The sequence below is a fragment of the Petromyzon marinus genome, chromosome 18, assembly GCF_048934315.1.
Source record: "Petromyzon marinus isolate PM22_M1 ecotype Great Lakes invasive population chromosome 18, UKy_Petmar_22M1.pri1.0, whole genome shotgun sequence".
NCBI classification, from domain to species: domain Eukaryota; kingdom Metazoa; phylum Chordata; class Hyperoartia; order Petromyzontiformes; family Petromyzontidae; genus Petromyzon; species Petromyzon marinus.
In genome coordinates, this window is record NC_133684.1 from 5539627 (window position 1) to 5559612 (window position 19986).

Below are 19986 nucleotides of genomic sequence, written 5' to 3' on the forward strand. Positions count from 1 at the left end.
TCCTCCCCCCCGGCTAACCCCCCAGCCCACCTCCGCCCCCCACCTCTGCCCGATCTTACCGAGCAGCGGCGGGAGCCAGTTGACGTTGGCCTCGCAGTGCGAGTCGAGGAACGTGAGGACGTCTCCGTGCGCCGCGGCCGCCCCCAGGAGGCGCGTGCGGATGAGGCCCTCGCGGCGCGACGTGCGCACGATGCGCACCACGGGGAAGCGCGACATGTACTGCTCCAGCTGCCCCTTCAGGTGTTCTGTACGCACGCGCAGCAGCAGCAGCAGCAACGACAACAAACGAATACGTCACTCATTGCACACATGGTGCTTGCCACAAGTGAACCGCGGTACCTTTCTGACCTCGTCAAAGGGGCATTAACCGGCACGCCAACTCCCGGTCGTCCTCGCGGCGGCGGCGGCGGCGGCGGCGGCGAACCGTCGAAAAAAGACGGTCGCCGCATCGCTCGCTTTCAGATGCGCTGCTTCTGCGGCCGTCTGGAACGCTCTTCCTTCCAATATTAGGAAGCCACTGGAGCAATGCACTTTTAAATCTGGAATGAAAACTAATTTCTTGAGAACTTATTTTTGGGTTTAGTTTGTTGTCCTTCCCCCGCACCTCCGATTAGCGCGGTTCGCTGTGTACAGTGTGAAAGAAGTTCAACATACATACAACAACAACGTGGGCACACAGGAACACGCATCTCCCGATTAGCGTCTTGCGATGAGCGTCGAGGCCACGGCGAAAATCGTCGTCGTGAGCCAAGCGCCTCTGGGCTGAGTTGGGCTCGAGATAACAAGCAGATACACAACAAAGCTTGCTAAACGTTTGGAGATATCTGTCGGAGAAACACATACCCAGGTCATCGTCATCATTATCATCGGCAGCAGCAATGATCTATCCAATGACATCACCATAACTTGCAATGCTGCGACGTAATAATCCGTCGAGTTCCTGTGCTCAAGCGTTCATCACTCCAACTCCACAGGAAACCTTCTCTCGAGCGCGCACGTTGCCTCCCGAGATGACCCTACCGTTCTAAGTTGAGCCCATGAGCCACCGTCCCTTCTAGCGAACCTGTCCTGCGCAAGCCCACTTTACTGTTTGCAACAGAAGTTTGTTCTCTCTGATCCACCAGCTCATCGCATCGCTCCATCTCCTTGGTGGACGCGAGCAAAGAAAAACATCTGAGCCGATTTCAATTGATGCATCGATGCGTCGTTAGATGTAAGGGGCGGTCAAGCACCATCTCGGCCGCCTTTATCTCTCCGATTCAGCTGCTGACCGCACTGTATGGGGGGCAATCGTTTTAGTTGGCCATGTTGACCGAATTATCGTGATGCATGTGCGGGACATCATCGTGACATTAAAAAAAAAATAACATCGATGAAATGTGGGCTGTCATTAAAAATAATCCCTCTTCTTGTCAATGTGTGAATTGAATAAACAAATTAAGAGTCGGGTAACCCTGACACCCTGCCACCATCTTCTCCTCCCCCATCCAACCCCGGGTATTGAAACCTCCTCCCCTCCCTCCTCCTCCTCCCTCCATCCTCCTCCACGCCACAGCTCTCCGACGTCTCTTTGGATCGCACCGCGCGTTCGTTCCCCACGACGGCCGACGGTGTTTCACCCCACGCGCTGGGAGCGCTTCTTTCGGGAACTCGAATCCTGAAGAAGCTCCCGGGCACGTGGAGTGAAAACGTACGGCCTGAAAACGCACGAACAAATGGCCCGAGAGGATGATGGAGCGTTCCGCTCCATCATCCTCTCGGGCTCTCCGAAGCGTTCGCACGCTGCCCTGGGCATTGTTAGCGACAGAATTCCGAAGGAGCTGCCAGCACGTGGAGCGAAACGTCAGACATCGTGCCGAACAACACGGTGGCACAACCCGCAAGCGCATCGGAGAGCCGATGAGAGCATGTGGCCGCGGAATCCTATGCAGTTGTCACACAACCAATTCTGAAGACACTTCAATAACGACAATAATAATGGTTTTCACACCTGATGATGATTGCTTGTGTTGCAGTCGAAACGTCGTGAGAATTGTATTGTTTTATATTTTTATTATTTTATTGTTTCCCTTCTACGTGACTTTACCGAAAGAACCAAGAATATAATAATAATAAAGCAATTGATAATGTACGTTTGTATGTGTGTTGAACTTCTTTCGCAACGTACGTAGCCACCCGTGATAACGGGACCGCAACCCTGAGGCGAGGAGCCAAGCTCAGTGTCGGGGCCTTAGAGTGCCTCCTAAAAGTAGGTGGCGTTGGAATGCCGCGATTGTGCAGCAGAACGGAAGGCCTCCTTTACCCAGATGAGGGGCGCTCCTTATACGGCCCAGCAGAATGGGCGTCCGTCGCGTGCCAAAACGAGTCGGGGAAAATAATCGACTCTCGATTCTAATCGCGGCCATGAATCGCAACAATCCATGAAATCGCCACATTCTAACGGAGGATGTCCGAGACAAATCTGCTCGTTGCAACGACAGAACCAGGACCCTCCCGGATGAGCCGGTGGATCATCCATGGCTGCACCGGCACACGTGCAGCAACAGCAGCAGTAAGCATCCAGACACCATCCACCTTCAAGCAGCAGCTCAAGTTACTCACCCGTCGAGGGTCTCACCCATTCGGGCTCTCACCTGTTGAGGCCCTCACCCATTCGGGCTCTCACCTGTTCGGGATGGCATGCGAGACTTTGAGCTCTGGCTCTGCCCCGCTAAATTCTCGATCAAAGAAATGGTCTGACTATTGAAATATGCGCACGTTACAAATTATTTTTATTATTATCGTTCATGCGCATCGTTACACCCCTACTAGACATATAACTTGAAATAATTAAAGTTTAATCTCATGATTTCGATACTTGCGTGAATTAAATCTGGCACGCAGGGAATGATTGCTTTCAATTAACGCAAACTGCACGTGCGGCATACGCTGGCAGTACATTTAGGCTCTGGGAACGAATGAAACAGAGCAGACGAGATTCCATACAAAAACAAAACAAAAAAAGAAATCGATTCTCAAACGAATTCACAAAGTCCAAATTGCGAACCCCGATGGACAGCGAATCATTATACGCCTGCTAAACTCATCGAATAACACGTGGGGAGATGCTGCCAGATTAGGTAATTTTGTTTGATACTTTCTTTTGCGGACGTTCACGGACTCCCATTTATATGAGATTGGTAACCATATGCCGGGTGCTCCGCAAGACTCGCATTAATTTAGTTACGGTAAGTAGCCAGAGCAACAATTACAAACTCTGCTGCCACGCGTCCATTCAACTTGTCAGAGACACCCCTTTGACTGAAGGGGGCTTGTCTCAGAGGACCGTTTCTCAAGTTCAATTCTAACCCGTGACTTGGCTGATGAAGGGGACTTCGTGGAAGGGATTTCAGAAGTAGTTCGGAGCTGACCTCGCCTGACATGGCGTTTTGCATCGCTCGCTGCAGATCTTACGAGCACAAACGCCTTCCCTTCGTCTCGTGAAATTGTACCGACAGCACAATCGAAATCCCGTATAATTTGGTGGGGGGGGGGGGGAGGAAACACAAAAAATCAACAACAGAATCTAATGTATTCATCCATTGATTTCAATATTATGACGACTGAGATTCCGGGCTCACTGGCAACCTTCAACCGGCGAGCGCCCCTGTGAGTGGGAGCTTTATTTATTTATTTACTTACTTACAGCCCTGGTGACAGAATAGCATCGAGCGTCATCGACGGTACAACTGGTGACAGAAGAGCATCGAGCCGCACAGCTCTCCGAAGCGTGTTCGGGCTGCGCCGTGTGTCGTTTTCCGCGCGCTGTCCGACGTTTTGTTCCGCACGCGTGCTGCGTGCCTTCTGAAGAGGTTCCTGAAGAAGCTTCAACTAAGTTCCTGAAGAAGCTCCCAGAACGTGCACCGAAACGTCGGACATCACGGCGAACAACACGCGATGCAACCCGAAAACACATCGGAATCAAATTGCAGGTGTCGTTGAGTTTATTTTGATCTCATTTGCGGGAGTGGCCTACGGAAATCGGGGTGCGATCATTAGTATGCTTGTTTACCCAGGAAAGCCTCACCGAGTCTCAAATTAATTTCAGGCGGGTCTTGCCAAGCTTTTGCTGTTGGGGGGGGGGGGGGGGGTGGGGGCGATGTTGCGTTATGTGTAATCCCAATAGAGTGATTTGCAACATTTTCATCATCAGGATGGTTTGTGTAGGGTCCCAAATAAGTGATTTGGAAAATGGCAAACTTGTGAGCGAAGCAGACGGAGCGCGGTTTTACCGTGGTCATCAACACGCGCGCCGAAATAAGGTGCGTATGCACGCATGCTGAACTTCTTTCGCGCCATACGTAGCCAGCCGTGCTCATCGAAGGTGACCGCTGGATTTGAACGGTGAACGCCGATCGTTGGGAGCGCAGTGATCGTTGTTGTGATCGCTGTTGTGATCGTTGTTGTGATCGCTGTTGTGATCGTTGTTGTGATCGTTGTTGTGATCGTTGTTGTGATCGTTGTTGTGATCGTTGTTGTGACCGTTGTTGTGATCGTTGCGTGCGTAGTGGCTGAGATTTCGCTACGAGCAGCGAGAGGCGTCAATTTGTTCCCCGTCAGTCATAAAGGATGCCTCGTGTGAGGCCGGGTGCCATTATTATTGATTAATAATCATAATAATAATTACTAATGGTATTTTTCGTGTCATCGAGTACAAATTGCCTCGTTCGTTTATGTTGAGATTTTTTTAAAACGTAAACACTCGTGGAATGATTTGTCAGTGAAGGAAAAAAAAACCCAGCGTAGAATGTACAGGAACATTAACGCGTGTTTGTTCTCAAGAATTGCAATTAATTTTAAATTTAAGCTTTCGTCAATGGCAAATTGATGTTGGGCACAAGTCTAAAGCTTTTTATTGTTTATTGTTGTTGCAAATTGCTTCCCTTCCCAACACGATTCATTGCAAATGATTGCTCGTGCTTTGCATACGTTTACCTCGGCTCCTATTAGAAAAATTAATAAACATGACCTCAATCAGCTCCTAAAAATAATAACTTATACGGCCCTTCGTCAAGCCACTGCTGAATGAAGATCTTTCGACCGCGCCGTGTCAAACGTGGTGATACATTCGACCATACTTCACCGCACCGGTCAAGCGTCGCTCGGGTGAAGGGGGGGTATCCCACGTCCGGCTCGCGTGCCGCTCGCCGCAGACGGTTCGGCCGTGACCGGGAATTGAACTGGAGCGATCCAAGTTCATTGCGGCACTTGCTCGCCCCCACCGTGCGCGACTGCCCCACACCGCAATGAGCCCTCGTCGAACACGACGGCGTTCCCTGTCCGTGCGAGCGGGCGCGCAGTCCCTCGCCTCCACGTGCCGTGCGGGTCGTCGGGGATGTTCGACCCCAGGACCCGCGCGGCGCGGGGGAGGCCTTGGCCAACCTGTCGCACGGGGGCCGGTGAAGGCGTGGGCAGCAAATGCGTGGCAGCGCAGAAGTGGAGCGCGACAGTGTGCTGCGTTGCCCGCTGCTACTACGCCACCGTGCAGTGCTGCTCCGGTGTTGCCCCGCGACGGGCCGACTCGGGCGAGTGCGACCGGAGCCACAGGGCAGAAATGGATGAATAAATATATAATTAAGTGAGATCCTCCACTTCGGCGCCAGCGCACACGCTTCGTCGCGCCCGTAACGATTACCCGCGCGCGCATTAACTCTGCACGATTAATATCTCCACCGAGAAATTAAGTGCATACCGACGGATTCTTAAACAAACTGAACTCGCTTCCAATCCATTTCCATTTTCCACGTGTAAAGGCTTTCCGTCCCCCTAGTCGCCGCCCCCTCCCCCCAAGCTCGCACCCCCACAACTCTTTAAGGCGAGATTGTAACAAGAGCAAAAAATTTATTCGCGAACATTTTGTATTTTCCTCACACGTCGCGGTTTTTTTTTTTTGGGGGGTGGGGGGTTTGGTTTGGTTTGGTTTGCTCGCGGAAATTGCTTTTCAAACTTCGCCTTTTGTTGCCTCCGTGCCTTCGGAAACTTTTCGCGGGGAAAAAAAGTAAAATCACGCGATGCAAACGATGTCACCGCCGCACGGCGCGCTCAATGCGCGGGGCCATCGTCGCGCGTGCCATCGATCGCCCGAGAGGCAGGCAGGCGGCCTCCCTCTGAGGGCAACAAAAGGCGGCCCTACTTCATTACCCCGCCTGCGTGGGTTTTGTCGCGCGGATGAGCCGCGCGGGCCGCACCGCGCCAAGTCGTCGCCGCCGCCGCCGGAGAGCACAACGTTCGACAGTTCGCTCCTCGCGGAGTGAATTCAGTTCGCGTGGCTGGGAAAGCAGCTAGATAGCTCACTTTGCCCCTGAAGAAGCTCCCAGCGCGCGGAGTGAAACGTCGGAAATCGCGCCGAATGAAGGAGCGGTACAGCCCGACGGGCACATCGGAGTGCCCAGATTCATTTCCTACCTTTTTGCTTACGAATGCCATTTCGTCTCAACCTCACATCAACAGCCTCACTCTCCTACCCAGTGCGCCCTCCTACGTTTCTCTATCGGGGGTTACATTTTCCGCAGCGCAACCGCTGTTGACCTACTCATTAAGTGGAACTCACCTTCTAGACCTCGGAGGGATAATGGGCTTTAAAATGATGAGTTATAAAATAATGAGTCAACTCTCAAGTGGGATTTGAACTTGCAACCTTCCGAGCCACACACACACACCACAATAGCGCCACCCAGTTTTATACAAAAAGAAAGTTAATTATTATAATACAATATATCAATGCCAGTGATTTACCCAAAACCTCGCCGAGTCTCCGAACTCTTTTGCAGCAGGGTCCTGCCACATGGAGCTCTTTGTCCATTGTCGTTCACGAGGGGTTTTGCTGCGCGTGGGAAAAAAGCGGGGAAGCCGGCAGAAAGCCCACCACCACCACCACCACGGGCGCGCGTGGAGAGGTTAAACCCATTGCTCCTCTCCGACTTGATTTCAGACCGGAGCAGCCTTAGTCGTCTCCCTTTGCGCAAAACGCCAATGTAATTACCGCAGTGTTAGCATTGCAGGGCGTACTAACGGCGTGAAACAGAAGCGCTATTTAAATTACCCACAGATAGGCCGGGGGTTTCGAGATCGAATTGAGGCCGTTGAATGGGCACCGTACGGTGGGGAAAGAAAACGAACCGCCCCCCTCCTGCCCCCCCTCCCCCCCGCCTCCCAGCCCTGCAAACGTCGGTCCTATTTAAGTGGACACTGGCAAACTAATCTCCCACAAAATATCTGCGAAAACAAGAAGCGGCTCACTGCTGGGACGGTCACCCTAATTGCGGAAAAGCAAAACGTGCGCGGCGCGTGAAAAGGACTAAACGTGAAAAACAAAACGAGCGGAAACAAACGAGGGGCGTGCGCAGCGTGGAAACTGTTGAGTAAGGGTTACCGCGGCCTCATTAACCCCGGGAGCAATCTCGTTAGCGCTCAGAATCGCCCCGATAACCGGGGGGCGCTTTGTGACGCGGGGGCGGCCCCCCCCCCCCAAGGGCTGCCACCGAGAGGCGTCGTCGCTGTGATGGATCGAGCGACGATGTTGCCCTCTGCCCGCTCGGCTCCGAATATCTCAAGCGAGAATCCCCCGCTGTTTGTGAGCTTTGGGCATTTATTTATTTATTTTGTTTGACGACAAGTCTTGACCCCCCCCCCCCTCACCCAAGCCCCCAACCACCACGGGTTGCCGATCGGACGCTCGCCTTTGTTGTTGTTGTTATTTCCAAAAGTAAATACATTTGTTAAAACGTGCAAAGATGCACGGCGCATTCCGCGGTGGCACAGCCGGAGAAGGGCGTCGCGTGCAGAACTAATCGTGTCGTCGGTGCGAACGTTCCAGGGAGAGGCGGGGCTGGCGAGTAATCCAGCGTGGCGTGGTCAACTGCGTGAAGAAAAATGGAGCAAGTTGACGACAATAATTACCCGGGGCTACCCATACGGACCCATTTAAAGCTATTGCCGCAATTAACTTTGCTGCAAAAAAAAAATAAGTCCGCAGCACAATTGGACCTCTCAATCACGATCACAATCGTGATCTTCGACGGCAACGGCCGTTGTCTATCCACTGCTGGATGAAGGTCTCCCCCACACTCTCGCCGTCCGCTGCAGTGAGGCTACCGCCACAGGAACCGATCTCATCGCTCCGTCTCTGCGGTGATCCTATTACTCGGAGGGCAATTAGTCAACGCCAAATGAGTTCAAGCGAGATGGTACATCTTGTTTCGAGCGAAACACTTCTCCAGCCATCTCACTCCTCAATAAATGCCCAACTTCTTTTAACCAGTGAGCTTTCGGCACATTTTATAATAATAATCATAAAATTAATTTAAAACTTCAATGCTGCACATTTAATTTATTATTGGCTTATTTGCAAGCCTTTGTGAATCCACTCTAGGATGAAGGCCTTCCCATGCCCGGCTGGTGAACGGGATAGTTTGGACCATACTTGAACGTTGCTGGTCAAGTTCACATTGGTGAAGGAAGCAGCCCAGGGCCGGTTCTGGCATCAGTGGTCATGTAGCGCATGAACCAATCCCGCACCACTCTCCACGATTGTGGCAGTAGTAATAATGCTAAAGTATTTAACACGTAATTACAGCGAGCAGCTCAAGACGCTGTGCGGGGCAAGCATATTAAACATCAAAATCAAACAACAAAAACTTGAGCAGTGAGAGCAGTGACCCCACAAGACACACCAGCCCTCTCAAGTCGAACCTTAAATACACGTCTCAACACGCTGCATTTACATATACAAAGTAGATTGACAATAAGCAATGTTATTAAATTGGTTCAGCAGGTCACGTATGGTAGGGTAGATGGTGAGTACTCCCACCTCCGTCCAAGATATCTACCAGCATGAAACAGTCGGCCAAATATCCTCCGCAGGTCTTCTCTCTGCGACTGTCTATCATGGAGGCGTCTTCTGCCAGCAGTGGCATGAGTAAGCAATCGCAGGGCTGTGCACTTATCGAACTCCGTGTAGAACAAAAGCTAAAAAGCAGTGATTCGGTTGAGGTCGGACTGGCACAGGGAGAAGAAATGAGAAGGCAGCAGGTAAGGTGGGTGAGCGATTACCCGTGGTCAAAAATTGAAGAACCTGGCTTTGAAATTGCATTTAAACTGGGGGAGGGAACTCGCGTTACGGACAATCGGGGAGGGGGGGGGGTGTCCAGAGAGAATTCCCAGCAGCGGAGTCAAATATTTTCTCACGGGCAAGAAAATCACCGTGGCGAATTAGGCGAGCCGGGAGGAATCGGTGACTCTTAAGGTTCCGTTTAGCAATCAGCCATCCCATAGGCACCGACACCGCGTGCCGTGAAGGCAAAGGATCCAGAAGGGTTTGACAAATGTGCCGGGCCGTGGGTCCGGCCCGAAACACAATTAGACAGGAAACAAATGTGGCAAAGTCTCCCCAACAAATAATGAAAATTTATTGCTGCATCCATGCGGGTTTTGCCAAATCCCATTACTGCTCCCGCACGTAATTATGGTGATTTATGGCCGAAGAAGGAAGCAATCTTTAAAATTGAGTGCAATGCCAGAGAGGGGAAAGGGGGGGGGAGAGGAAAAAAATATCAAATTTATACGTATAAAATAATAATGATGATAAAAACAAAATGAATGATTAATAGCAATAATAATAAAAACATTACTTCTGCTCAACATGACGCTGCCGCCGATCACCGAGCGAGGGTAACTTATCGGGCGATCGCGGAGTGACGTTGCCGCTCGCGCCGCTTGCACCATCGCTCCACCGCCTTCGACACTGCGAGATGGCATCTGCCGAGATAAGCTGAGCCGTAGAAAACAAGTGCCCCCTGCGTGCGTCCGCCTTTGTGTTTGCTCTTTATTTAATTCACCCTGTCCCGTGCGTTGGTATTGCCTTTTCGGCTTTCGGCGCAGAACTTTTCGTCCCGAGACTCGATTCACGGGGGGCCCGGCGCAAATAGCCGCCGCCTTTGCCAGCCAGAAGGGGCCCCTCGGCGGTCGGATCGCCGTCTCTCCGTTCGGCGAGCGTCGAGAGACCAAGCTTACCCGATTGAAGATTCAGGCAAACTGATCAAAGGGTTGTTCAAAAACTTTGAGGCACAAATGAGAGCAAAGAGAGGCGTTTTGCAAATTGCAAACCCTGATTTGCCTTGACACCTACCGGGTTTACTTCCTGCGCTGTGCATCAAACCCTGCCAGTGGCAAACGCGTGCCGGACAGCATGCACGTGGTCCGCACGCGCACGCGCGCGTAAAACATTTTTTCCCCGAGCCGCTGGGATAAGAGGCATCTAAGAATGGCGCGCGCAATGATTCATTTCCCAATGCGAGTCGATTGACCCTCGTAATTCAGCATCAGAATTTGGATTCGGAATTGACAAATATTCAATCGCTGGTGTTGTTTTTTTTTTGTTTACAACTAAGATATATATGGAATTACTTTTCAGGTAATCGTTCGGGCAAGCAACAGCCAAAACAATGGGCTATTGTCGAGTTTTTTTGACATTTGTACAGTCGAGGATGAGGCTTTCCTGCAGTCTCCTTTCAAGCCACCCTGGATGTCAAACGGCTGGAGACGGGGGGGGGGGGGGGGTAGAGGGTGGGGGGTAGAGGGTGGGTGGAGGCTAGGGTTGGTGGGTGGGGGTAGAGGGTGGGTGGGGGCTAGGGTTGATGGGGGGGGGGTAGAGGGTGGGGGGGGTAGAGGGTGGGTGGGGGCTAGGGTTGGTGGGGGGGTAGAAGGTTGGGGGGGGGTAGAGGGTGGGGGGGTAGAGGGTGGGGGCTCGGGTTGGTGGGGGGGTAGAGGGTGGGTGGGGGCTAGGGTTGGTGGGGGGGCAGAGGGTGGGTGGGTGCTAGGGTTGGTGGGGGGGTAGAGGGTGGGTGGGTGCAGGGCAGTATTATCCAATAGGCACAGCGGGCACTGTGCCTAGTGCCTACGCAGACAAATTCTGACCATGTGTTTTTTTCTGTACGACACAAAATGTAACCAAGATATCTTCTTGAATACATTTAAATGGCTGCTCCATGCAATTTCTTTGCAGTGGTAACAAGTCGATGACTCGTTGTGAATGAGGAATACAACACCTAGAATACGATTCAAACATCTTCAAGCTGAAATTAAAGTGGCGCTCGGCATGCGGTCGTCCTCTCAGAACACTGAAATTGTTATCGATGAAAATTAACGTCATCCTCTTGAAGCTGCGTCATCCAATATGATATATAATTTGACTTAAAAAAAACCATTATTTTCTCGCTTAAAATATTTTTCTTAGGCGTACCTTTTTGTTTCAACAATTCCAAATTAAATCTGCTTGTCTGCGGCACACAGCGCGCTGCCCATCGAGTGAGGGCACGGACTACGCGATGAGCGCTCTCGGCACTCACAACGTGTGTCACGCGGCTGGACCAAGTGGCGCGTGGAACAAGCGGAGCAGTCGTAACGTGGGGCAGCAACAGCAGCACCAACTGCGGCAAGATATCGCCAGAGGCCTACGAAACAGAAGTGCCTCTAGGCCCTACAAGAACCTTCATCCGACCCTGGGTGGGTGGGGCTGGTGGCTGGGGTGTGGGGCTGGTGGTTGCGGGGGGAGCTGGTGGCTGGGTGGGGGGGGGCTGGTAGCTCGGGGGGGGGGCTGGGGAGGGGTTGGTGGCTGGGGAGGGGGGGGCTGGTGGCTGGGGGGGGGGGCTGGTGGCTGGGGGGGGGGCTGGTGGCTGGGGGGGGGCTGGTGGCTGGGGGGGGCTGGGGGGGCTTGTGTCTGGGGGGGCCTGGTGGCTGGGGATGGGCTGGTGGCTGGGGGGGGCTGGTGGCTGGGAGGGGGCTGGTGGCTGGTGGCTGGTGGCTGGGGGGGGGGCTAGTGGCTGGGAGGGGGCTGGTGGCTGGGGGGGGGCTGGTGGCTGGGAGGGGGCTGGTGGCTGGGGGGGGCTAGGGGGGGCTGGTGGCTGGGGGGGCTAGTGGCTGGGGGGGGGCTGGTGGCTGGGAGGGGGCTGGTGGCTAGGGGGGGCTGGTGGCTGGGGGGGGGCTAGTGGCTAGGGGGGGCTGGTGGCTGGGGGGGCTAGTGGCTGGAGGGGGGGCTGGTGGCTGGGAGGGGGCTGGTGGCTGGGGGGGGCTGGTGGCTGGGAGGGAGCTGGTGGCTGGTGGCTGGGAGGGGGCTGGTGGCTGGGGGGGGGCTAGGGGGGGGCTGGTGGCTGGGAGGGAGCTGGTGGCTGGTGGCTGGGAGGGGGCTGGTGGCTGGTGGCTGGGGGGGGGCTAGTGGCTGGGAGGGGGCTGGTGGCTGGGGGGGGGGGCTGGTGGCTGGGAGGGGGCTGGTGGCTGGGGGGGGGGGCTGGTGGGGGGACAGTCAAACTTTAACGGAGCCTGGAGGACTTTGTGCTTCACGTCCCCCAATCTCCGACCCAGCCCCTCGGCGGCCTCTCCTCAGACACCCCGTGAGGACGCATTTCAGGCTCATAGCCAGACCGTTTCGACAAGAGCAAACAGTTTTCCAATATCCTTAAAGCCTTGAAGAGGAAACAAAACAAAAAACCGAAAAAACTCCCAAGTGGCTTTGACGCCCTCAAAAGTGCACGGATTCAAGCAAAAAAAATCTAATTACAGATAGAGGCCGTAATGTATTCGAAAGGCTCACGTATAACAGCGCTGGGAAGGCTCTTGTAAAGTTCTGGTAGGCTTGGGCTATTATAATAGTTGGGATGCATTTTTGATGCATCCTCTATCTCGCGTGTTGACACTTAGGCGCAGCGAGTTTAAACTTCAGAAAAGAACGTGAAAAGAGAAAGTGGGCTTTTTTCCAGACTCTTTTTTTTTAAATCAATGTACGTGACAACATGAAATGGGGTAGCGCTTGAAAGTTGGCGATACTCCATCGGTGAATGATTAATTCCTCTTTGCAGGACCATATTCACGCTCGGTGCGGCTGAAAGGATCATTAAAGGTGAGGTGACCTATTCAAAGGGCACAACAGGGCCTGAAACAAAGCCTCTCGCGATCAATGGCATGGCTCAATCTCCCCGGCTCCATCAATCCCTTATCTTCTGCACCGTTTCCGCTTCACCGGACACTTTGCTCTCCGATTCGTGTCGACGTTCTCGCCCTCTCCATTCCCCGTCGCCCGGCATTTCCCTCCACTGACGACGTCTCTCTCTTAGCACTTGCGCAGCAGGCGTTCGCGTTCATGCCGCGTTCGTGCCGCGTTCGTCCTCCGATGTGTTGTCCTGGTTTGCGCCTCGTGCTCTTCGGCGTACTTCACCCACCGAATTGCGTTCCCCCAACGAAGCTTCTCGGCACCTGGAGCCGAGTGCCAGATGTAACGCGTGGCACAACCTGAAAATGCATCGGAGAACCGCTCTCTTCTTTAACCGCTTATCTCCCAATTTCAATCTCTCGTTCTCTCTGCTTGTCCCGTCTGCTACTTCAGGTACTTCCCTACTCGTTCCTCGTGTCTCTCTGTACATCGCTCTGCCATGTCCTCATATTGTTCACTCTGTGTCTCTTACCGCCCCCCCCCTGCTCCCCGCTCCCCTGTGTCCTTTTGTTTTTTCCCGGTGACAGGGACGACGGCCATTAATTCTCCAAGCGCTCTCGGCCATGATCAATAGCGAGCGGCTGGAGACGAGAGCGACTCTCGGACATCAAACAAGCGCCGCGCGGGCGACAGGCGTCAAGGGGCTGCGGAAACAACGGAACGATCCAAACTCCCCTCCCTCCGCTCCCGCAGGTCCAACAGATCCACGCCAGCCTCTCCCCCCGGGACTCTCCGAGCCCTCCCTTCTCCATTCCCTGTGCCGTTCCCTCGTCCTACTCCCAACGCCGCCGCCCCCCCACCCCCCCCCCTCCCCCCGACGATCCTCGGGGCACGTTTGCCAGTCAAGGAAGCAGCAGCGATGGGGCGGCATCGTTGGCCCGTTGTCCTGGCTGCCGCGAACGTGGCAGCCTGGCGGGGTGCGAGACCTCGCCGTGACGCCGCAACAGGCGTGGGGGAGCGAGGGGAGGGGGGGGCAAGGCAGTGGTGGATCCAAGTGGGGGGCAATGACAAGGGCAATCCCCCCCCCATCCCCCCTCCACCCACCCCACCCCACTCCGAGGTCCAGAAACATTGCATTTTATTGATATTTACCAGAAAAAAATACACGGAATGTTTGAATAACAATTATTAATGTAGGGTGACCCTATTTCAAAAGATTCAGGACTGCCACCCATCGCCACGCCCCCGGTCCTTGGGAAGTTCCTAGATCCACTTCTGGAGCAAGGTGAAGATTGTGAGCAAACCTAGGCGGTGATAGGGTTCGGGGTTAGGGTTTGAGTGGGGGTCAGCAGGAGATCAGAGGTTACGTTTGTGAGGGGAGGATTAGAGTTAAATGGATAGAATGAGAATCGGGATCTTTATTTAGACCGGAGGAATCCGACGAGCTATGAGGCTCTCTTTCACACGTCCAGTAGGTTCACAGGTGTCCAGTAGGATAGCGCTGTCGGGCTTATGGTTAAGAGAGTACGGTTATGGTTGAAAGAGCAGGGTTAGCATCATCAGAGTGTCTGGGTCTGGAGGAGAGGGTCAAGGTCAGCTGTCTTGGCAGTTAAAAAAAATATTGGGTCGGGGCTAGTGTTTAAAGGCAGGGTTAAGGTTGAGTGGGGTAGGAGTTGAGACGATTGAAGGATGTTAAGAGTTGAGAGGGTTGGAATCGAGAGCACGGTCGAGAGGACTGGGTTGCACTTCACGTTGACGAAAGCGAGCATTTGGACCGCGATGGCAGAGGTTGGGGTTGAGTGCATTCTGTTCGGGATTGGGCTGATCCAGAGTTCCCAGGGCTTGGCAGGAGCAGCAAAGACAAAGATCCCCCGTGTAGCCTTAACAGATTGTTGGGGCAAGTGCTGTTCTGTTCAGCGAGTAGCACCTATTAAGGCCGGAACGGCACACGAGGGGGGGGGGGTGGGTGGCCAGCACCACGCCCGGCCACCTTTGTCTCCCCCAGTGGCGATGTATACACATCGCACCGGGTACGCATTAGAGGCCGAGTCGACATAGGGGAGGTCCCAGGACCGATTTGGATAATCGTCACTGGTGTTGGCCGTTAGCGGGAATAGACCTTGGGTCGCCGGGATTGCAGCGCAGTGCGCTAACCGCTACACGAGCACTCTCCCCACAAGAGCAGCTCACACACACACACACGTGCTCGCTCACAACCCCGACGCATGGCGCTTCCCCAACCGCCACTTGGCAATTAGATTATGTTTTCACGGGATGGTAAATTAATGTGAATTCAATCGACATCCTCATATCGCATGCAACGGGAGAGAGGGGTGGTGGTGGTGGGGGGGGGAAATCTGTTTCGTCTCCAGTGGCCAGGATGTGATTATGCCAAGTGACAGGGTGTAATTGGAGCACAATGAGGCCACATTTAGCGAGAAATCCACACACGCGTGGCGGGAAAAGAAAAAAAAAGACCTGTCCGTATTTGCGCCGCCAACCGCGGCCGCCGGCAGCATTAGCCGCGCTTCTGTTCCGAGCCGCGATGCACGCAACGCGCCCACGCGTGCAAATTAGTGTGCCGTAAAACATTTATTTTCCGCAACAAGCGGGGGGAGGGGGGGGTGGCGAAGAAAAAAAAGGATTAAGTTGTTTTTGTCGCCGCCGCCGCTGTTGTTGTTGTTGCTACTTTTAGAACTGCTGATCCACCTCGTGAAACGTAATGTAGTGCTCAAAGTGCGTTTTCGTAAAATGGTTACGATCTTGGCTTAAGCGCGTGAGGAATGGAGCGCGTTAGCCACCGTAATGCAGCCTTCGTTCATGCGGTGAGAGTCTAGAGTTTTTCCTTTTTTTCCCTCCCGGGCAATTCGCCGCTCGGGCGGGCACCGGCTTAACGAGCGCCGCCACTCGTTTGCCGAGCTGGCGCGCGCGGTCGCGCAGAACGCCCCCCGGTGATGGGGCCGAGGGGGTCCCTGGAGCCGAGCTCCCTCGTGCCTGAGTGCTACACCTTCCCGGGGGGCTGCCCAACCTAAACTCTCCAGCCAAGACTCTCCGGTCTGAACCCTCCATCCCAGGTACCTTGGCGAGAACTCCCTGTTCCTTGGCGCTCGAGCTGAACGCTCCGGGCCAGACTCTCAACACGGAACTCTCTTGCCAGGTAAGAGGGATCGTGGAGGTCGTTGCCGAGGCACAAATTCAACATTTTTTTTTCTTCCCGTTCTCTTACGAAGCAAATTTGCCAACGAGAAGCTCCCATCGCATCGCCTCCTGTCCTCGCTCCACGGGATCGTTTCCCACTCAATTCCCCCAATTTGCAGGGGCTCAAACAGGAGTCGAACCCAAGGTGGCTGCGACTGCAAGGATCAATGCTCCTCGTACCTGGGCATGCAGTGGAAGTCTCCCGCAAAGCAAAGAAAAGAAGAAAAAAAAGCCCCAAGCTCAGGGCGAAAGCAATCCTGAGGAAATGTACCGTAAGCAAGATTGACTCGATCGCAGAAATAAGAGAAAGTAATTTGCATTTTTATGTGAAGAGAGGAGGATGTCTTTGCTTAAGCTCGGAGTAAGCCGGTGGTTTACATTAAGGGCACTAAAACTTAAAAATGCGTTCTATAATTAGGCGATTTGACACGTTCGTTTAATTGCAAATAGGTGCGAACGGGGAGACAATTTAAATATTTACTCATAAAGCCCACGATTTAGAAGTCGCTAACCTTTAAAAATAATTACTTTAAAACATTTCTCATCCGTTTTTATTTTTTTTATTCCGAGTATATTTCACTGTTAGTGCCCATTTTTAAAAAAGCTTTACACGGCGTTCCATTTACCGCTATATACGTTTTGTTTTTTTTCAAATCGGGAAAACGACGCAATTAAGATCAGACACAATTCCGAGGACAAAAGGTAAATCGAATATTGGGAACTGAGGAATTAAATTTCTCATTCTCTCGCGCTGTTCAATTAACAGCACCCTGGTTTCTCTCGGTGTGATTGCATCACGCTGCGGTGGCAAGATGTTAACTCCCTCGCCTGGTATGCAGGCGGTTCGTGAGTTAGATCCCGACCCTGATCTCTGTATATTTAGAGTTGGCATGTGCTTCCCGTGGTCGTGTGGATTTGACTCCAGGTCTTCCGGTTTTTCCCTCCACGTTTAGAATCAACGCGCGTTTTAGAGCATTCGGCTGCCATTAATTTCCACGTGATAAGCCACTTTGTTGAGCTATCATTTGTGACCAGGTCGCTTCCTAAAAAGAGCTACGTAGCTCAGTGGGCCTTTCCTGGTTAAAACTAATATATATAATCACCCGTCACGGTGACATTCCCAGCAGGATAAAGCAGCTCCAGTTCGTTTTACTATAAAAAAATAAAAACACGCATTGCCCGCGAAGCATGGTGACACGCCTAACCGTCACCGCCATCACCGTCATCACCGCCATCACCGCCGCCACCTTCAGGATCTTACCGATGGGTCCCACGCAATCGGCCTGTCGATGTCCGCGCCGTAATCGAGCGGCAGCCTTAGCCTATGCCGGCGAACTACGGTCCAGCAAAAGCTGCTGCGCCGACAGACGGCCCCCTTCGGTAAACACGGAAGGCTTCGTCGGGTTTTGACGAGCACGACGACGAGCGCTGAGTAACGCGCGTCATTAGCATATTGTCGATTTATGGCAAAGTTGACAACCAGTTTTTTTGTTCCACTCGGCTAATGGTTCAAGAGGCCAAATTGACTTGGGTCCCGGTTGCTGAACGGATACATTATCACGTAGGTCGCAATCATTGCACGCAGAAAGTGCTTGCCACAAGTGAGCCACAATACCTCGCTGCTGAGCTCGTCAAGGAGGATAAACCGTCACGTGGACTCCGCTCGTCCTCGCAGCGGCCGCTTTTTGGCTGGCCGTGGAACAAAGGCGGAGTTGTTACCCGAACGCGCGCTTTCAGACGCGCTTCTGCGGCCGTTCTTCCTTCCAAAATTCGGAAGCTACCAAGGCTATGCACTTTCAAATCACGATTGAAAAGTAATTTCTTTGCAACTTGAAGCAAGATGGACAGCACAGAGCTGACCAATGGCACGAAGGTGACCGGCGGAGCCGATGATACCATTCAGGCGAGAGGGAACATGAGAAATAAACAGACAGGACGGAGTTGAAAGACACCGCAGACAATACAAACGCGACGACGAGCAACAGAGAAAGCAGACTGCGTGAACCAGACGACGAAAAAATGATTTATCGTCGAATCAAACCGTGAGCCCGAAACCAAGACAATTCTTCAAACATGCCAAGAGCAAGGAGGTGATTTCGCCCCGCGCCTGCGTGCGTGCGAACGTTTCGTCGCGACAAATTGCCATCTAAACCGGGGTGGCAGCGGGACGAGGGAGGAGCGGAGGTGGGCAACGAGCGGGGATGAAGCGAAAACACCGCAGCGGAGAGAGCGATGCCGGAATAGCGATGTTGGAGAGTGATTTTGGAGAGCTAAGGTTTTTTTTTTTTGTTAAATCGCACACACCTGTCTCCCGAATGTGATTAACATCAGGAGACGTGAGATCCAAAGACGCTTTGAAGCCATTCCTTTTGACTTTCGCCACACCCGTCACGTCACCCGTCTGCAGTGGCTTTGTAGAGGACACCGTGTGGCAGAAGCCAGAAATTAATCACGGCGATTTCACATCACACAGCGGGCGCACGACAGGGGATGTCGTACAATGACAGGCGCGGGCCGGCTGGTGCGGGCGTGGGCGATGACGGTGGAAGGTGACGGTGGCGGTGGTGGCGGAGGTGGGTAGCTGTACTGCTCGTGGTGGTGGTGGTGGTGATGGAACTGGTGGTGAGAGGCGGTGGTGGTGGCAGTGGTGGTGGTGTTGGCGTGCACATGGTTAAGTGGTCTCAGCGTGTACTACATGCGTTACCATCGAGGGAGGAACACAGGTTGGCGTGTAAATGCGATGCGCCCATCGTCATCCCAAGCCGTCTGTCCGCTTTCCAGAGACGGTGTGCAAATTCTCGCGGTTGCCAGCCACGTTTAGGAAATTGAGGCAAATTATTGTGGGATTTTGGGCGCACCAGCAATCATGTGGTTTTGAAATTCCATTTTTCAAATAAGCAGAATACCACTGGTGTGAAACATCTGTCACTGGGTTATCCTCATTAAAGAACATCCATCCCCCGTATTGCCTTGGCTAGACCGCTGGGGCAAGTTCTGTTTGCGAGTACCTATTTTTACGGTGCACCTGCACTACGCCTGGAACCAATGTTTGTCTCCCCGGTGATGACGCTTACACATGGCATTAGATAATTAGTTAAGGTCAAGTCGTCCGAGAAGAGGCTCGGTGACTGATTCAGATAACACTTGCTACTGAAATTGACCGTGGCTACGAATCCAACTCAGGCTGCTGAGTTCGTAGCGCAGTGCACCAACCCCAATGTACCACGAAAAAAATAAGTTATTAAGGAGAGGCAAAATAATGGAAACTGAAATTTTAATATTTCGCTGAAAGAAAAAGTTTAAATTTTTGGCCGGCTGAACTTCCTTTTTGCGAAAACATGCGCGCAGCCTCAACTCCACAGAGACTTAGATTAATGTCTATCCATTCAACCTTTGCATGCGGGTATAATACAGCTCAGTCCTGCTGAATATTATAAAAAAAGAGAACATGAAAAGCTCGCAGAAAGCACACTCCCTTTGTGAGTACACGTGCACGAGACACAATCCCCCTGACGCTCTTCTTCCTCGTATCGCCCGACCCCCCAAACAGTCTCGAGATTAATTAGTATTTGCCATTAAGCCGTGTAGTTTTTTTTATTGAGCTTTAATTGGTGCGGAGCGAGAGTAAATGGTCTGGATAGGGGATGTTTTTTTTGTCGGTGGGATAGAGGAGGAAGCGGCCGGGAAGGGTTGAGAGAAACGTGCGTTTAAGATTACTCGGCTGCCTTCGATGTCCACGCGATGATAAGCCACTTCGTTGAGCTATCATTTGTGGGTGGGTCGCTTCTGAAAAAGATCTACGTTGCTGTTCTTCAAGTGGGCCTTAC

The 19986-nt window shown here is 52.9% G+C and overlaps 1 protein-coding gene across 1 annotated transcript in view; it reads right to left on the reverse strand.

The window, feature by feature from the left end:
* Positions 1 to 19986, reverse strand: part of GALNTL6 (polypeptide N-acetylgalactosaminyltransferase like 6) — a 234861-nt gene that overhangs the window by 33235 nt on the left and 181640 nt on the right. The window contains exon 5 of the mRNA XM_032956615.2: positions 60 to 245. Coding sequence (XP_032812506.1) covers positions 60 to 245 — 186 coding nt within the window. The remainder of the gene's footprint in view (positions 1 to 59; positions 246 to 19986) is intronic.